Raw genomic sequence first — 20,467 nt, 5'->3', positions numbered from 1 at the left:
CTTTCCATTACCTTCTAAATCTCTTATATATTTTCTAATGCATCATCTCTCCCGGATTTAAAAAGGAGATAATATTTTCTTTATCAGGTCCATCGTTGAGTCTAATATAAGAAGCATGATCGTTGAGTCTAATATGAGAAGCATGATATAATCTTATATCAGGCCTATGATGAACTTTATATTTTCCTATATCAGGTATATTCCAAGTCTGATATGATTCAATATCAGATCCGTATGACCTGATATTTTTTATATTAGGACAATGTACCTTGATATTTTTCACATCAGATTTAACATGGATCTAATATTTTCTCACATCAGGTTTAGTCTGAGTTTAATATAAACCTATATTAAGTCTGATATTTTTCATATTAAATCCATCAAAAAATATATTAAAAATAAAGGGAATTTAGGAGATTAATGGGAGTTTTTTGTTCGTTTTTTCATATACTTTTGATAAATAAAGGAAAACCACTCCTTTCGGTAAAACAGCCTGCCATTATTCTAATTATTAACTACTAAATACATATGCGGTTAAAACCCGCATAATATTAAATTATGAATCTGTCCTTTACGACCTACCATCAGCCATGCCAAAAAGGGCATAAAAGTCATTAGCACTCTCCAAACGTCTACCCGCCTTCAGTGCACTTTCCTGATAGCGGGGCCCGCTTGTATTCGTCTATCGGTACGGGATGGGTACAGATGGCCTCTTTTCGTAGAGAGGACAAGACCGGTTACCGTTTGCGGGGAAGACGAAGCGCATATAAACCGGACGGTCAACAGATCCAACGGCGAGAATTTGCAGCTACGATAACCATAGACGGCCAGATCTCCTCGTTGTCCAGTTTGGCGCTTATTTATTGTCGTTTCAGTTAATTACTAAAACGCCCTTATGCTTGGAAAGCGATCCCCCATTTTGTCCGTTCCCCTCGTGCCCCTCTCTCTGTCTCTCTCCTCTCCGCTCCGCTCCTCCGCTACGCCGTAGTTCATTTCTTTCCGTCCTCAATTCTCTCGCTCCGCGTCTTACGGATTGCGACCTTCTTGCGGGGACCCGAACTGTTGTGTCGAGATCGCACGGGCATGGCGGAGGAAGAGGAGTTCGCGAGGGCCGTCGAGGATGGGTTGAAGCTGGCGAAGCGGGTGTACGCCGGAAAGGACCGGCAGGTCACGGGGCCACCGAGACCGGTGGGAGGGATGGAAAGGAAGGCGGACTCGTTCCTTCCTTCGGCGCCGATGGTGTATGCGGTGATATCCGACCCCCGGATCGTCGACAACCCGGATATTCCCAGCTACCAGCCGCACGTGTATGGAAGGTGCGATCCGCCGGCGCTGATTCCGCTCCATATGGGAGATATCGGGATGGAAATAGACTGTCTCCTCGACTCGGCTTTCGTCTCCGTCCACGGCCGGTGGCGGGTTCATTGCGTGATGCGTAATAAGAGTTGCAGCTGCCGGTTGGTTGTCCCCATAGGCGATCAGGTAAAGCGAATTTGTTCCTGTTTTTTCCCACAAGTTTTTTGCGTTTGCTTTTCACCTAGGATTACCTCGAAGCTGCCGTTGAATATTACTTTGGCAGGTCATTATCTGTCGCTGTTCATATCAGGAAGAGTAAGTTTTTTTCTGTAAATATTAAATTGTCATTGCGGAGATGCCAGTATTATCGCCAAAAATGTAGTCCGTCTACATCCTGTTCCTACTTTTCGATAGATTACAAATGAAGATTTCCATGGTGTAGTGTGTTGATAAACAGTTTAGCACGATAGTTGCTCTGATATCATCTTGGTTGAAAGATTGAAGCTCCAATTGCTCCCAATTTCTAGCCATAGTGACCAAAGTACTAATGTATGGTTTTAGGTGGTGTTATGGCACTAGAGAAAGTAGCTTGAAATGATGAAGGTTTGTAATAATACTAGGTATACAGTAAACCTAAGATAGGATAGCTTAAGGGCTTATAAATTCCTTTCTGCTAGGGCTTGCAGTCAGCTTTTGTTTACACAGTAACGAATGAAGTGCACTGCTATAGACTATGATTTGCATAAATTTTCATTGACATTTGTTTTTTTCATTTTGCTTGATGTATTGATAATAAACAGGCGATTTAAGTTAATATCATCTTGGTTGAAAGATTGAAGCTCCAATTGCTCCCAATTTCTAGCCATAGTGACCAAAGTACTAATGTATGGTTTTAGGTGGTGTTATGGCACTAGAGAAAGTAGCTTGAAATGATGAAGGTTTGTAATAATACTAGGTATACAATAAACCTAAGATAGGATAGCTTAAGGGCTTATAAATTCCTTTCTGCTAGGGCTTGCAGTCAGCTTTTGTTTACACAGTAACGAATGAAGTGCACTGCTATAGACTATGATTTGCATAAGTTTTCATTGACATTTGTTTTTTTCATTTTGCTTGATGTATTGATAATAAACAGGCGATTTAAGTTAATATCATCTTGGTTGAAAGATTGAAGCTCCAATTGCTCCCAATTTCTAGCCATAGTGACCAAAGTACTAATGTACGGTTTTAGGTGGTGTTATGGCACTAGAGAAAGTAGCTTGAAATGATGAAGGTTTGTAATAATACTAGGTATACAATAAACCTAAGATAGGATAGCTTAAGGGCTTATAAATTCCTTTCTGCTAGGGCTTGCAGTCAGCTTTTGTTTACACATTAACGAATGAAGTGCACTGCTATAGACTATGATTTGCATAAATTTTCATTGACATTTGTTTTTTTCATTTTGCTTGATGTATTGATAATAAACAGGCGATTTAAGTTAATCCTAATAGCCTAGTTAAACAATAAATATGGTGTTTATTAACTTCTGAATTTGACACAGAGGAAACATACTTCACTAAGCCTTTAGAATTTTCTTTAGTAAGTTTAAACCATATGGTATTTAGAAAATTCGGAATTTTCCACGGGAAATATACTTAACTAACCCTTTGGTTAATTTTCCTCAGTAGGTTTTTATGTCTTCAATATATAAAAGGGATATACAACTTATAACGTCCTCAGTTGGTTTTAATATCAATACTGATATACAGCTTATCTTGTTTCCTGGACTGTTTTGACTATAAATCATGTACTGGTATAGTTCTAAGTCAAATAACGTGTAATAGAATGAATCATATGAAATTTATGCTTTCTGCCATATTTTCATGGTTGTATTGTTGTTTTGCAAGTCTTCTAGCCTTTGAATTTATTTCTTATAAACTAAGAAGGGTGTCGCTAACAGGGTTCAGTTCTAGGTGTTGAGATTGAGGTTGGTGGAAGATCATACCATACTCAGGTGATTGAAGAGGAAGAACATAACATTGGAAATACTGCTGAAAATAAAGGCAGTGGCTTCCTAAAAGGACACATATTTTACATGACAATTCCTCAGGTGATTCAGCCATAAACATCTGTCTATTGCTGGTCACATGCTCTCTTCTAAAGTTCAAATTACTTATATAGGCAATTTTTGTAATGTCTGTTTTGCCAAGGTCAATGGAGGATCAGACATTTCTATCAAAGCAAAATGGTCACAAAAGTTGGCATATAATGACGGCCAATTCTTGGTTAGCATACCTTTCAATTTTCCAGAATATGTCACTCCATTTTCAAAAGTTGTTGCAAAAAAGGAAAAAATTCAGTTAAACCTGAATAGTGGTTTCGGAAAGGAACTTCTGATCCAGAAGATAAGCCATCTTCTGAAGGTGATGACTGTGGTTTATTATTGAACATTTGGAATACATGGACTCACTCAGATCTGTTAATGACATTTCTAATTCCTTTTCCAGGAAAAAAATTGCCAAGCAGGAAAGTTAAATTTTTTGTATGAAGCAAATGTTGATAGTTGGTCAGATAAAGATTTTGAATTTTCATATAGTGTAAGTTCCAATTTTATTTTCATTTTGCATAATATTGAATGTTTCTTTCTTCTGAAGTTGGTTGTCTTTATGGCAAATCTACAATTATGAGACTAATCATGCCTCAAGGTATAAAATGTCAGTATCGTTATCAATTTGATCTATAGCACCCTCCCCATTTCAACATAGGTTGCTGATTGGTGTTGTTAGTTCAAGGTGATCTAGTTTTAGACTGGGTTCATGTCACCCATTTCAACACAAGCTGTTGGTTGGTACTGTTAGTTCATTGTGACCTAATTTTAGTCTGGCTTCACATCTCAGATCTCCTCAGACTTGGCCTTATTTTTTTTTTAAAAAAATAAGGAACATGCAAAAACAATTTGAAATGATACCTAATTATTCAAGTGTTATACTTATATTAAATAGTTGCATCACAGTGTATTTTTATAGTTATTATTATATCTAAGTCTTTGATTGATCGAAAATGCATGTTTAATCAAGATATTCTTGAAAATCAGATCTATATTATGTTTAATGACTTGAATTAGGTTCTTTAGGGTTTAAGGTGAGTTGCTTGAGAGGAATTAAAGTATTATTGATTAGGTTGGTTTGGATTCAACTTCGGCTTAATTTAGAATTTGAGTTTCAGTTGAATTATTTCGAATCATACTAAATTCAATTGTGAACAAATTAATATTGATCTAGGTAAAGATAAGTTGGGCGAGGATTCTATTAATTGTCTTCTTTCTCCCCTTCTTCACATCTACATGAGATGGAGTGTGCGCGCGCGCGTGTGCGTGTCTGCGTGAATAATTATAAAAAATTATTTTATTTAGGAGTCACAAACGATCATATGAAGGGGAGCCTTGGCGCAACGGTAAAGTTGCTGCCATGTGACCAAAAGGTCACTAATTCGAATCCTGAAAACAGTCTCTTGCAAAAAGCAGGGTAAGACTATGCACAATGGATCCTTCCCAGGACCCCGCATGGCGGGAGCTTCATGCACCGGGCTACCCTTTAAACGATCATATACAACTGCAAATTTCCTAAAATGATGTGTCATGACAAAAATACTTGCTTTATTAAATATTGATTGTTAAAGCATCTGATTGAATTTAAATATATCTTAATTAAGGTTGTTTGGGGTTTTGGATCAAGATCCTACACATGAACAAGAAGAAGATTAAATTGTAGGTTCATAAGATTCCACTTGGGATCTAGAACATTTAGATCAATTTGGATCATAAGATCCAAAGCTCTAGATTGCAATTTTTTACAACTATGGTACAAGACATGGTGATCTCATTGGTTAGGTGGCTACCATACTTGACATCAGTGTGTGGTGAGACTCTCAGACAAGGAGAAATGAGAAATTGAGTAGGCTAGATGAAAATTAATAGAAGAGGAGGAAGGGGAAGGGGAAGGGGAAGGGGAAGGAGAATAAAAGCATAAACAAAGAATATCTCAGTAGGTCACTCCCCTTTCCTGGTCACAGTTGGGAGTGAATTGTCTAATGCAGACAGGGGAAGCAGAATAAAAGCATAAACAAAGAATATCTCAGTAGGTCACTCCCCTTTCCTGGTCACAGTTGGGAGTCTGAATTGTTTAATGCAGACATGAACAACGGTATCTATAATGATTGATTGTGTATGAAATAGGTGAATGCATAAATTTGCCGAAGAATGCATTGTTTCAATTTCAGTCCACGAGTAGTGGTTTCCTCGAGTGACAAGTCGACAAGGAGGAACAAAATTTGAAACCATGTCAAGTCTTACTTCATTGCTTTACATTATCTACTAACTTGTGCAAAACCTTTCAATGCGTTATTAGCATGCCATGTGCACTTATCCTAGAGTTTTAAACTAGTTTTGCCTACTCCATATAATATGTTCACTTCGGTTTTTTTAATTAGTGGAACTATAAACGGAATCTTGCTCTTGTGCTTAGATCAATTCAGTGTTAACCAAACATTAGAGCTAGCAAATGCTTAACTAATGGAGCATAATTGACTCAGACAAATTGCATTAGTTAGAGGACAATATCACCAATTTATGTCACATTGAGTTAACATTTGTTTGTTTGAACTGTGGCCAATAATAATATTTCTTTAATACTTGAAATTTCTTTCAATTCTAGCACAAAAGGATAGATGTGCAAGATGAACTTTTGAACATAAAGTTGCAAGTCCTAATTATATGGGTTATTATTTTAACCTTTTTAATTTGAATATGCACAATAGGACAACTGAATGTTTAGCACAGTTAATTTTGTCTCTCATTTGACAATTTAGGTAAGGAAATGAAAAAATAACCTTGTGCTGTTTTAGGAAATGAGGCTTACAGTTCTTTTTTTTTGTCTTCATCAGCTTTATTCAAATGACTTGTCTGGTGGTATACTCTTAAAGTCTCCAACAACACATGATGGTGACCAGAGAGATATGTTCTGCTTTTATCTTTTTCCAGGAAGTAATCAGCGAAAAAAGGTCAGCCTCTCCACAATTTCAACAATGCTTTTTGTGTTCAACTCAAAAACTAGCATTCATTTATTTGGTTCCAACCTACCAATGATATGTGACTTTAATTTTCAACTGGGGACCATTGTTGCGTTTATAGTGTGTAATGTGGCTACAACACGACTGAGTGCAGTAGTGGGGATCGAGCTTGCATGGGAGTGGGTGGCTGTTTGGATGGGAACAGGATGCTATTGATTGTGTGGATGTGGGCTGCGACAAAATGGTGGGGTGTGATTGAAAGGAATGGCCTCACATGAAAGACAGGGAGTCACTTTGGATTTTAGTATAGAAATCAAACTAGGTTCTGCTCTGATATCAAGTGATGTAGCATCAATGCACACACAACCTTATACAAAGGGAAGACTCCCAAGTCCCAATAGAGAAGATAGTGGAAATCTTATTATTACCTATGATAATTACATAGGCAATGTGCCATTTTTATAAATTTGACCCTGCCAGAAACTAGGAAAGAAGGAAATATAATACTCCTAGTTAATTGATAAAAAATTAACAAACGAAGAAACAAAAAACTACGAACCATTGCAAATTATTTTCAAACAAGTAAAATTGAATTTGAGATTCAAATTCAAAATTATCTCTCAATCTGCATCATAGATATAAGCCATGCTAATCAATATTGAGTTTCTATAATCTACTAGGCTGGTAAATTTTGACTATGCTATTTGACATGATACAATTTCAAACCATGGTCAAGAAAACAATTATTGTTACCATAGATCTTAATATATTTTTTGAAAAGATTTACTAAACAATAAACATCTATTGTTTATATCAGAGAACTTGTAAGTGTAATTTAAGCTTCTAATTTGCTCTCTTTCTCTCTCTCTCCATGATCTTATATATGACATTTATCACCTCCCTTGTTGTACTTCCATATGTAACTCTGACCATGCAATGAATGAGCTTATCATTTTAAAGGGTGCTCACCATATGGTACTTTACATATCAGGGAACATCTTTAAATGTTAGGTTACTTGTAATTGTATATTTTCCTTGAAAAAACTTCTGCCAAATTATTATATAAAATTTCTATTCGGATGTTTTTTTTCAATTGAAGCAGGTTTTCAAAAATGAAATTGTCTTTGTCGTTGATGTAAGCGGAAGCATGCATGGAAAGTTTATCGAGAATGTTAAGAGCTCATTAGCTGCGTCACTGTTAGAGCTCAGGCCAGGCGATTTGTTTGATATCATAGCTTTCAATGATGAGTTGCATTCTTTTTCACCATGTTTGGAGCATGCTACGGAAGAAATGGTAGAAAATGCTATCCAGTGGATGAATAAAGATTTTATTGCAGAGGGTGGAACAGACATAATGCACCCCTTAAAGGAGGTAACTTCTTGATTAGCACAAACTTAACATATCTCCGTATGTTCCCTATTTGTTCAAGTTCTTACTTTTTCTGGATGAAATTTAATTGTGTTTCTAGACATTGTTGTTTGTATTAGTAAATTTAAAATATGGATTGTTGTGTTATTGTTTCTGTTATTATAGGCAGTTGGCTTACTATCAAGTACAAATTGTTCAATTCCGCAAATTTTTCTCATAACTGATGGAGCTGTTGAAGATGAGCACAACATCTGTAACACCATTAAAACTCTTTTGGCAAATAGTGGATCTATATCTCCTCGGATTTCTACATTTGGCATAGGTAAGTTATATAGATCACTAGCTTCTTATTAAGTTGCATGATTTTGTGGAAACTGCTCCATCCCAGTACTTGTGATTGCCCTGCATATGTGAAGCATCAAAATTAAATCAGGAATGTTTGCCATAAATTTCTTAGATAGGCTTCCTCTGTTTACATTTGCTATCAGCTCACACTTCATGTACTATGGGTGACAGTTAAAATGATTAACTAAATAAAGTTAACTTTGAGACCAACTGCAATGAAATTTTGAAATAACAAATTGATTCTGTTTCTCGTATATATCTTGTTCCTGTTTCCTAGCTGTTTTATGCAACCAGGATTCAGGGAAGTGATTGTCAACAATCTCTGATACATTGGAATTTGCAACTTCATGACAACATTTTTTAGTGCTAAGTGTTGCTAATAGATAATCTGCCTTTGTTTTGAATTTTTTTTATCGTGTAAGATTCATTTATTTTTGGCTTATCATTAATTTGTGGAATATGCAATCTGTATGAATCTCAGCTATAGTTCTAAGTTTTTTTATGGAGGTTTTTGTGATGTATCTTCCCACTCCATCATTGCTACTTCTTTGGAAGACTGTGCTTTATACATTGTTTTCAGAAGATTCATTATGCTGAAAACAATTTTCTAGGTTCTTATTGCAACCATTATTTCTTGAAGATTCTGGCTTCTATTGGGAGGGGGCAGTATGATGCTGCATATGATCCAGGTCAGTCACATTTCCAATTATAACAAAGTTCTTCAGGCATTAATTTGGTTTAATGTTGTCAATTTAGAAGCTATTGCTACAGTGGCTGCTTATGTGGCAACCATTTCAATTTTCATAGTAGATGAAATAAAACAAATTTTATATCATCTAAGAGCAATTAGGTGCAACCCCCCCAAAAAATAAATGATAATATGAGAATTAGTCTAAGATGACATAGTCATGCCAACGCCTAATTGATTCTATAATTAGACAAGCTGAATGAGTCAGAGTCATAGCTATGGGAGGTATATCATAGAAAACTTTGCCATCAAATGTGATTTAAGGGATATAGCCTACTTCAAAGAGTCCAATGGAGGGAAAAGATTCCCATAGCACATCTTTAATAGTTGGGACTAACGAGGCTTAATAATGTTGGTGATGATGAAATAGTGGTACTTTCGTCAAAATTATTTTAGGTTACTAAATGATTCATTTTTCTCACACAAGTAAAACTTGCTATAAATGACCTAACTTTTTTGGGATCAGCTGTATGATTCTGGTTATTTGACATTTTTTTTCCCAATTAGTCCTGTAATCCGATGATTTGAAAATATTAAGATTAACGGATGGGGTAATTTTGGGCCAGTTAGTATGCTTTCTTGTCATCCATTGTTATGTGATTATGTCTAGTATCTTGTTGTTAGAAACATTGTGAGGGGAATGAATAAAATCTGTTTCTACACAATTTTGTTTATGAAAAAGTAAGTGGATCAAAAAGTTGCTTCTACGTTTGTACTATTCCAGTTTCCTATATTGTTTGTAAGACCAACTGCCTTTTCGGAGCTGTACTGGAAACTATGTTGCCTTTTAGGAATAGGAAAATCAGATAGTTATATTTTTAGCTTACTTCCTGGATTCATTGTGTACAAGGTAGAAACACCATGTAATTAAATTCTTCATTTTCTATGAAATTATGCAGACTACTTACATGTTACAGCTTTAAATTTTTATATGGCACAAGATTAATCAACAATTATTGTCTACTACTTAAACTATTACTATAGTCTATATATACAGCTAGAAATAAATTTGGGTTGAATGCCAGTCTTTAGATCTATTTATATTTTGAAATACTTCAGTTGTATATTTGGTTAAAGTTTTCTTATAATATATAATTTTTAACTTAATATTTCTATTCATATTCATTATTAATTTCTCCATATGCTTTTATATAGATTCAATAGGAACACATATTAAGAAATGGTTTTGTAGAGCTTCATCAACCATAGTAGCAAACCTGACAGTTGACAGCTTCACTGACCTTGATGAATTTGAGGTATGTTCTGCAGATTCAGGTGATCTTTATGAGAGTTTCTTATTATTTGAAATTGATTTTGCAGAAAAGGGGAGACCATGTTCTTGTTTTTGTTGTTTGATTTCTGACTATCTTCTTTCATGTCTTCCAAAATCTTGATGAAATTTGCAACTTGAAGTATAAGAAACAATGTTTAAAAATTCTGTGTTGATGCCAGATTCAGTATCAGTCCATAAAGATACATTCTCCTAGATACTACCTTCCGATACTTTATTTACTTCCAACAACAATGACAGTTTAACTTTAGCATACTATACGAGTAGGAGAACTTCTCATAATGTCTTCTTATTAGTAGTCTCTACTAATACTAGAATGTCTCTTTCATTGATTACTTTATATAATAGTTAGTTAATTATTGTTGAAGGTGTGATGCTCCATGTCCATTAGTCTCACATATACCAGTGCAATGGTCCATTATATAAATTGTGATATCTTTCCTAACAGCTCGAGCTTTTGTGCTTGTGGTTAGTCAATCAAATTTAACATGGCTTGAGAGCATGAAGTCCATGGCTCAAATCCTCCTATGTAGGGGGAAAAAAAAGCCTGTAGCTTTGAGTCATGATGAGCGTGAGGGGGAGTGTTAGAGGTAGCATGTTCTATGTTCATTAGTTTCACATGGACAAGTGCAGTGGCCTATTTTATAAAGTGTAGCATAGGTTCCAACAGCTTGAGCTTTTTAAAATCAGTGATTAGCTAATCAACTTTAACAGTTATAGATAGAGTTGTGTACATATATTATATAATTTATAAATTATTGTCATATCTATGCCTCTAAATAACTTAAAATTGTAATATCTAATTGAAGTTTAATTAGGGTATAAAAACTTAAAAATTCGGTTTCATAGGGTTTAAATTTGTCTTGCTTGATGCAATGGTAAAGCCAATATTACTTATATGGATGGTATGTAGGGTCAACAATGTTGCCTAAGTGACTTGTGAAAAATTAACTCTCACCCATGCTAGTGGGTCTCAATTTTGGTTCACAACCACAATGGTACAATAGCTCGTACCAACCAATATGGGACAAAACTTTAATGTGTGAGAGTTATTCGCATTACATGTAACACATATAACTTGTATTGAAATTTTCCATGCTTTGTTATTCTTGATTTATATGGTGCTTTCTAGTCATATGGTTCTATGCATGTGATTCCATATGGTTCTATGCAAGTGATTCAAAAGTTTTTGATTTGTGGTCTGCAACAATTATTTAACTAGTTGTTCATGTAAAAACATTAACGCTGCCAAATTAGATAGTTCTAGTCTACAAAAGTTTATTAGGAAAGTAGAACAATTGTGGCAATTTAAAACAGAAGGGTTAACTGTAAAATCTAACTTGCCTTTAGAATTTTTAACAATGATACTCAAAATTGCAAGGCCATTCAAACATACAATTCAGTTTCATAAGAGTCGAGACTTTATAGTGGACAATACTAGTTAGATTCAATTATATGTTGGCCCCTTTTGTGGTATATTTCTTTAGCAAAATTGCCTTAAAGTTTGTTTGCTTTCCTTTTAGGGTTTGTGCTTTGGTTCTAGCATATTTCATATTAATTGCAATACCTTTGCATACTAAGGGCCTATTCCTTGGAGGTAGGAAGCGGGAGGGAAAGGAGAACGGAAAGGGAGGAAGTGAATATAAGGAAAGGAAAAAATTATTTGTTTCAAGGGTTAAAATCTCAAGTTATGCAGGTGTTTCAGTCTCTAATCAAAAGAGTTTTGATCTTATGTTGTGCTGATAAAGTTATTGTCGTGTTACCTGGAGGTCACAGGTTCGAGTCTCGAAAATAGCCCCTTGCAAAGCAAGATAAGGCTTTATACAATAGACCTTTCTCTGGGACCCCACATTAGCGGGAGTTTTGTGTACTAGATTGTCCTTTTTTTTTTTTATAAATATTCTTAATTATATAGTATTAATTAATAATAGACCTAATTAATTATATATAATTATATATAATCAAAATAGATAAATAATTAAATATTGTAATTGAAAGGTAAGAGACCCAGCTACAGTTGTGACTCTCCCCATGATTCCACCACCCAGTTTGATACCGACCGTCATCGAATCACAATGTCAGCAAGATTGCAAGAAGTTGCCTCTGATCCTTGCATAAGTTTTGTCCTCAGATTTTGTGCGAATCACTTGCTTGACTCCTTTATAGATCCGTAGGCCACCTTCCTCTGTGGCGCCACCTCTCTCAATTCTTTGTTATTTTTGGGTATGTCGTATTGTGTATATTTTGGTTCCATTTATGTTGTCTTTCTTGTCTCCACCTCCCGCTCCTTGATTTTGATTCTCGATTGCAAATTTGTCTTTGTCCTTGCGGAACAAACAGACTCTGAGGAGAAAGAAGAAGGGGAGCTAGAATGACTCCTTTGTCTTGTCAGTAAAGACGTTGTTCTGCTTCTCGGCACAAGAACTGAATGGAAAGTCTTAGCTATGTCGACTGTCACAGCTTGAAATTTTAATCTATGGTTTATTTGATACTGATCTAAAGGAGAGGTGGGGAAAAGAGTGAAATGGCAAAAGTCCCTTTCATCTTCCCCCATTCTCCTTCTTGATGAATTCAAGAAAGCATCAACAAGGAGCTTCTCATGGTGAGGATATACAAGAGAACTATGACAGTGTGATGGATTTACAGAAGCTATAGATGTCGGCGAGGACCTGTGGGTGGATGCTTTTAGCACAATGGAGTAATGCTTGGAATCAAGGGATTGGCTGATGTCAGGTTTGGAGGTGAACTTGGAGTTGAGGACAGTGAGTCACGCATTGGCATTGTCAAGCTTGCAAAGAAAGTCAATGATGAGGCATTCCTCTTGCTGCTATGTTGGAAAGCAAAAGAGTTATAGAAGATGACCTAGAATCATCTTAGTGGTTTGATCTTCCACGGAGTACAACCTCACTGAGCATCAAATCAACATGGACGACACTATATATGGGTTCAAATGGTTTGGAGAAATTGGCTGGGTAATTTTGACATTTCAGAATTGACTGGTCACTGGTCCATTTCCACCGTTCTGCCCAGTTTTGTATGAACATCTTTTCTGTTCTGCTTCCGTAGATAGCCATTATCTTCTCTTCAGTTGTTCAAATATCAGTGAAAGGGAGTGCCCATTTCGTAAGCTCAGTTTCCCTCTCCACTAAAATGTGGCATTTACTGCAATTAGGCAGGCCCCCAATGAATCAGTTATTTGGACCTTATAGTTGTTTCAGTTTAAACCACTTTTTATATACTTAATCATGGATAGTCTGATTTATCCAGGTTATCACAAAAATTGAAGAATCTAGGTTGTTCCTTATTTGGCATATTAAAGATTCGTTGCAATTTTCTTTGGGTGCCAAACAAATTAGTAGTTTGGACCTTATAAACTCAATAATGGATAATCCAATTTATGCAGGTTAGTGTCAAAATTTATGAAAAAAAAAATATATATCAAATTTTCTAGCATTTACCTCATTATCTGGCTGTACATTTCTCTGATAAAACAACCTCAAAGACTGTTACCTGTCCTTTCAGGTTTACTCTATTAATATTCCAGATCTTTCAGCTCAATGTCCACTGATAATATCAGGCCGATTTTATGGAAGGTTTCCGGAGACTCTTCAAGCTAAGGGAATCTTGGCTGATATGACTGATATTGTTATCGACTTGAAGGTGTACAACACAAAAGATTTTCCTCTTGAGAAAGTAAGAAACACATTTAGTAAAATTTCCTTTGTTTTCCATGAAAAGAACCTATGGCCAAATATTTTAATCTGAACATCCTTTGCAACTGTGACATGAATTTCTTATCAAAGAATAGTATTCACAATTTTGGCTGCATGGTATCATCTGGTAAAAGTGGCCTGATCTTGGATTCAACAAACTACGATATGTTAGTACAATGCTAGTTGCCCACACAATAATCACTTAGCATGCTGGCTAAATGTTTGCATCAATCAGAAAGTAGTATTTATGTGTGGAAACCAATGCTGGTTCCTATTTAGCTTTCTATTTGTTTGAATCTAAAATTTCACAATAAGATTTAGGTTTAAGAAGTAATGTCTGATATTGAAAAACTTAGTCTTGAGAAGGAACCTTTATGGAGTTTTTGCTGCGATTGCCTCTAAAATTCCTTAATCATTAAAGTGATGTACAAAACCTGTATCTAATGCGGATTTCTTGTTTATCTGCATAAATATTACCACCCTACATTTCCAAACAGTATATTTTTTATCCCAGTAATGCTTAGGTGATTATGTCTCTTTCTATCAGATATTATGCATGGATGCTTGTGCACAAGCTAGAAATTGATATTGACAGATGACAGGCTTGAAGATGGAGCCTTAAGAAAATGGAAGAAAACTCATACAAGAAAGCTAGATTCTATTAGGGGGTTAAGAAAATTCAATGGCAAACTAACTTGTGCACGAGAGCAATAACCATTGCAGCTCTAACCATGTAGACTTAGAATGCGTAAAATCTGCTAGGATAAAACTGATCTTTAGAGGGCAAAGATCAGATCTTTAAACTTTGACAAGGTAGTTATATGATCTTACTGTTTGACTTTGAAATGACTTTTAAAAACTTTTAAAAGGTAATCACATGAACTTACTGTTTGACTTGGAACTGGGTTTTGTTATCAGAAACATGCCGGCACTGTAATTTATAATTGATACCACAAATAATTGTGGCATCAAGATTTGTTTATCCCTTTATATATTTTTATGTTCATGTATTGGCTGTATCAGATTACGACCACTTTCTACATACCCCTGTATAATAGTATTTTTATCAATGTACTCACAGGCTTTGGTCAAGCAGCATATTGATCTTCTTACAGCTCAGGCATGGTTTACTGAGAGTAAACAACTTGAGGAAAAGGTTGATGCGACTATACTATTAAACTTTCTCTGTCTTACCTTGCTTTTCTTGTCCCACAAATCTTATCCTATTCTTTCATGTGTGTTTTAACCTTACTGTGGATCAATTATTGTTTCAGATTTACAATGTAAGCTGTAACTATTTCTGTTGGTCATTATTATCCTCATGTTCCCTAGAGCAATATCTAGCAACATTTACTTTGATGTTTAGTTGCTCTTACAGAAAAACAAAACTGTTGAAATTTTTATGCATGCAATTATTTTCCCAGTTATATTGCATCTGCAGTCACTAGAGGTATATTAGTGCTAATATGGAATCAACTTATTTTTTATTAATAGTCCAGCTACATGTGTCCACCTGTGTTTGATACTTGATAACAATTTCATCGTTATGTTTCATTCAGTTCAACACAAAACTATTGCTATTATGTCCCAGACTAGGTTCATTCTAGTTTACCTTTTTAACTTTGTATATTCTAGTTTAATGTTCAGTTAAATTCTCTACAGTTTGATTTTATTTATGCAGTGCATTTATGTTTCTCTTGATGCAAAGGTTGGACCTATTCAAGCCTTTGCTCAAGTTGAAAAAAAAAGAAGAGAAATTGCATGTGTGCATGAAAGATAAAAGAAGCCTAAATGATGAAAGGGATGATGCCTAAAATTGTTCTTTTTTATTATTTCTTTGATCTCTTCTAGTTATGTTATTCGCCACTGTTCTTTCTGTTGATCTCTTGTAGTCATGCTATTCACCACTCATCAAACTTCCGCTTAGCTTACTAGTTCATTTTACTTGGACTTACTTGCCTTTGACTTCTTAAATTGGGAATTACACACACCTATATGAAATCTTTATTGGAAGTTTGGATCTCTGTTTCCATTATCACTCTAGTTGAATCGGCCTTGTTATGAATGAATCACAATGGATAAAGAAATCTACCAAACACTAGAGTTGGATTGAATGTTGATTGGGGGAAGTTGGCTAGAATAGATAGAGGTGAGAGGAGTTTAGTCAAATCAGGAATTGTAGCTGGCTAGCTCAACCAAACTAGGAGGAGCTCATTCAAGGTGGACTTAAATCAGTCAAGGTGAATTTTGCTCAACCAAAGTGACTGAAACTTGTGCCAAGCTGACTTGGAAACTGTTGGACACCTGACTTGGAGAGAGAGAGAGTTTAGGACAGGAGCTATTGTGTGTGTGATAGAATTAGTTTGGGTTGGACCTTGATGGAAGAGTTACTGGGTCTGGGTGTGTGATAGAATTAGTTGGTTTTAGGTGGAGATGAATGAGAATGGGATGGGTGTGGATTGAAGTGGAGATGGGCAACAAATCGTCACCTTGAGTTGCCTAGAGTTATTCTAAACCTTCAAAGTTATTGCAGCGTGAGTTGCCATCCGATTCCCGAGTTACATGTGGAATCCCTGGACTTTGACTGTTGACTGGCTTGACTTGACTGTTTCCTTATATTATGAACAAGCAGATTCAACCCTGCTCACACAATTGATCACCCATGTCTGAACACGTGTCTGCTTGTGCATAGAGTTTACTAATATCAGACTTGGTACATTACTAAATTATACTAGAATTGTGGGCATCATCCTCAAGTGTCAGACTGCCTTATCAAACTGTCTAAAAGTATTCATGCATGTAAGCCTTATATATGACTGAAATTAATCCTTCACTCTATTGCAATTCCCAGAAAATTTCTCATTGTTATTGTCCTAATGCAGTAATCACAATACATTTTTTTTTAAAAATTAATTAATTCATAAAATGCAATAAAAAAGTCTCATTGTTCTCCAAGTTTAAGCAATCTGAATATAAAAGCAACAGTATGTCTGGAGCTTTGTAGGTCCATAATCTCTAAATAAATATAGTGAGTAATTTTTTATTAGTAGTACATTCTTTAATTTAAAATACTACTGCCTACGTTGGCTTAAAGAATGTCCATTTTTTTCTTTGAACTTTCTAGTGACAAACCTCTTCATCACTGCATGCATGTCCATGAAAGATCTCTTATGAGACATGAACTCTTTGATTCTATATTCATTAACAGTTGTCTGATTTTAGTTAATCAAAATTATTTAGATCCACGTGTTCAGTAAAACTAAACACATAAAAACATGAAACTCTATAGGAATATAGGGTCTGTATTTTTATGGAAAATAATTTATGTGTAAAATATTTTCCCAAGAAAATGTTTTAGGGAATATCTATTATGTTTCCTTGTTTGGCAGTGATACAAGGAAAATATTTTCCCTTCCCTCCCCTGCACACGGGATGGTTGGCAGGGACAATTGTCAGCCAAGACGGTTGATGGTTACCAACCGTTCACCTATTGACCAATCAGCAGGGTCGGTTGGCAATCATCAGTCAATCAATGGGGATTGATTGGTCCATCCCAACGGGCAGTCAATTGCCATCAGTCAATCGGTTGTTGTCAATCAAGTAGGACACTTGTTGATCATTGATCTTGGCCAGTTGAGAGATTGGGATGGTCAATGGCTGTTGTCAGCTAGTAGGTATGGTTGAAAATCCACGGTCACCGGCCAATGATTAGTCAACAAGGATGGTTAGTGGTCACCTTCCAATCGGCAAGAACAATTAACCATCAAGGATGGTCATCAGTCAGCCTACCTGCCAACAAGGTTGGCCCACCAATATTCTTGGCTGTATGCAGCGGAGGGACCTAGGGGAGAAAGAAGAGTAAGTAAACTGCTTGGGTGGGGGAAATGTTTTCTGCGTGTTTCAAGTGAGTCATTTTTTTCCCCAAAATGCTCTATTTTACATTGACAATAATTTTCTGCCACATTAATAAAACATTTTTCAAGAAAATAATTTCCACTAAGCAAACAAACCTAAGTTCCCTAAAGCAGTTTAATCTAACTTTCTTCATAAAACAACGTCAAAATGGGAAAGCTAGGGAAACTGATATCAGTCTTTGGCTTAGCAATGAGGTTGCTCCTATCAATTTGGAGACTGGAGTTAACAACCTGCACCATCATATTTTCTTTTGAAAAAATTATTTGATATATTGAGCATATTCCATCAGTTTAATTTTCAGTTTTCCATTCAAAAAGTTCCTTTTTTTTTGTTTTTTTTATTCCTCTTAAATCTTAAAGTTTTGTATTTGCCGAGTAAGTTTCAAGTCATTGTTCCTTCTTTAAGACATGACCAGTAATTCTCTAACACTAAAAAATTCAACAAACATTTTGAAAAGAAAAGATGATATTTTTTCTTATGCTGAGATTTCTCTTTTATAAGGCATGTCATTTCTTTGCTGTGTGTGTCTGACTAATGTAATCCGCAGTGTACCCATGATAAAGTTGAAATATATTTCAATGTTCATGAGAAAGTAGACGAGTGGTTCTTATAATCTCGTATTTTTTTCTATTTACTTGATTTTACAGGTGGCGAAATTAAGCATACACAATAGCATTCCTTCAGAGTATGCATGTATGGTTTTACTCCAAAGGGACACCGTAAAGGAGGCAGTAAAACAGGTACAGGTTATCTGCTATTGCACTTATACCTCATGCAATGTGGGATTGCCAAATTTCTGCTAGAAATAGTTCATCTATTCTCAAACAAAATGAGAAATAGGTCTTGTGAATGAAAAAAATCCTCATCCTTATTACTTTTTTCCTAGAACATCTCCCAATTTACGGCTAATAGCTAACAACTTGCATTAAAAAATAATGACATGACATGTTTTAGCTATCAAATAGGGATTTGGCAACACCTGTGCTTTAATTGTGTTCTATGAACTACCAGGATGCAAAAAGATGAAGGTTTGTTTTTAAAAACTGTGCATGATGTTCCTTCTCATATGAGTGCATGCTTTGTCAGATCAGATAGCTCACATTTTCATATGCAGTCATATTGCTTTGATCCCCTGTTGGCCTCCTCAAATAAATTTAGTTGTTTATCTTTTATTTAGTCGACAGTTTAGATAAGAGAGATATTAGACGAATCAAGTTTAATGCAAAATTTTATTTCAAAAGTTTTGGAGTGTTGGCTAGTTATTTCAAACAGGAGAAACCAATGAATCATACTGGATTCAAATGAAAAGAGGGAACAGGGTGATAATTATTAATGCAAAATACCCAGTTGGTCTCTAATAAATTTAGTTGTTTATCTTTTATTTAGCTGACAGTTTAGATGAGAGAGATATTACATGAATCAAGCTTAATGCAAACTTTTATTTCAAAACTTTTGGAGTGTTAGCTAGTTATTTCAACCAGGAGAAATCAATGAATCATACATGATTCAAATGAAAAGAGGGAACAGGGTGATAATTATTAGTATCAATTAAATAATGTAGGTAAAGGGTATTAGTTTAATTCTCGCACATTATTTTGCAACCCATAAGTTCTTCGTGATCCCCTATTTCTATTAGAAACTTGGATCTTATCTAGTATATGTCATGAAGAGTTTTGGCATTTTGTTATTTATCTTACAGGCATAAACTATTTATTATTGTTTATTACTTTATTTAGTGATGTTCTGAAAAACTATTCAGTTTCGTTTACCTTGTCCTGATACGCTTCTTAGAGCCTAGGAGTTCAGCACCTTTTTTCCTTTATCAAACCCCAAGCTGATGGATTTTGTTGAACTGGACAGGCCAAGAAGAAAACTTCCCGAATGCGTGCAGGCCAAGGATACAACTTTCCAACTGTGGTGCATGGAGTGACCATTGGCTTCGGAGATCCAACAGCGACCAAAGAAAATCGCCAAATAGGGGCTCAGAAGGAGCCCGAGATCCTTACCGTCTACAAAACCATTGGCTGCTGTAGCAAGATAGCCTACTGCTGCTGCTGCCCTTGCTGCATAAACACATGCAATAAGCTTAACGATCAGCTTGTGATTGCATTGACGCAGCTCTGTGCTGCTCTATCATGCCTTGCCTGCTCAGAATGCTGTAGTGAGTTATGTGGCGCCGACTAGTTATATTCCTCCCATGTTGTATCTTCGTATATTGTATCGATTTGTTACGTTTATGCATATGCAGTTCTTGTTCTTGTTCAAGTTGCAAACTAATGTTTCATAGATGAGTGAGTTGTATAATATAATGCCTCTTGTATGTATTCATGGTTCCTGTAAAAATTATGAAAAAAAAAAAGAATTATTGTATAAAATTGATTGACTACAATAAGTATTCATAAACTTGTGAGCATTTAGATATGAACACTTAGTTCTTATCTACCACACTATTTATCTTTTACTAGTAGGGTACTTAAGTTTTAAAATACCTGAAAATCTCACTTAAGTTTTATATTTATAAAAGAGTGTTCTTATTTTTTTAAATATCGTCTCTTTTAAAAGTATAAAATAATAATAAAGAAATGGTGCTTGAGGTTGCTACCGGTTGCTGCCGCAGTTGTCTGGTTGTGGATGGGTTGCAAAATTGTGGTCATCAGTTGTGGCCTCTAGCTGCAGCATCGCGACAAGGTTGTTTGCGGTCTTTTAGTTAGTTGTGGTGGTAAAAGGTGACTATGCTTGTC

General features: G+C 35.5%; 1 protein-coding gene across 1 annotated transcript; it reads left to right on the top strand.

Annotated features, from left to right (window-relative positions):
* The first annotated feature begins 918 nt into the window (after positions 1-918).
* On the top strand, positions 919-20,098 carry LOC122055698 (inter-alpha-trypsin inhibitor heavy chain H4-like). The gene is made up of 13 exons (XM_042617250.1): positions 919-1,482; positions 3,239-3,388; positions 3,489-3,701; positions 3,786-3,875; positions 6,220-6,336; positions 7,448-7,717; positions 7,880-8,036; positions 8,671-8,748; positions 9,963-10,063; positions 13,621-13,791; positions 14,893-14,967; positions 18,374-18,466; positions 19,587-20,098. The coding sequence occupies exons 1-13, from the start codon at positions 1,084-1,086 to the stop codon at positions 19,908-19,910; spliced, it is 2,238 nt and encodes a 745-aa protein (XP_042473184.1). The 5' UTR covers positions 919-1,083; the 3' UTR covers positions 19,911-20,098.
* The last annotated feature ends 369 nt before the right edge of the window (positions 20,099-20,467 follow it).

Source organism: Zingiber officinale, chromosome 3B (assembly GCF_018446385.1).
Source record: "Zingiber officinale cultivar Zhangliang chromosome 3B, Zo_v1.1, whole genome shotgun sequence".
Lineage (NCBI taxonomy): Eukaryota > Viridiplantae > Streptophyta > Magnoliopsida > Zingiberales > Zingiberaceae > Zingiber > Zingiber officinale.
Note: the sequence above shows the minus strand (reverse complement) of the source record. Positions and strands in the feature narration are given on the sequence as shown.

What these genes read in the sequence shown, in the direction of transcription:
- LOC122055698 (XM_042617250.1), top strand. Translation starts at nt 1,084, where the DNA reads ATGGCGGAGGAAGAGGAGTTCGCGAGGGCCGTCGAGGATGGGTTGAAG. An exon ending in TTGTCCCCATAGGCGATCAG is followed by an intron (nt 1,483 to 3,238) that starts GTAAAGCGAATT and finishes TGTCGCTAACAG; the next exon opens with GGTTCAGTTCTAGGTGTTGA. An exon ending in TGATGCTGCATATGATCCAG is followed by an intron (nt 8,749 to 9,962) that starts GTCAGTCACATT and finishes GCTTTTATATAG; the next exon opens with ATTCAATAGGAACACATATT.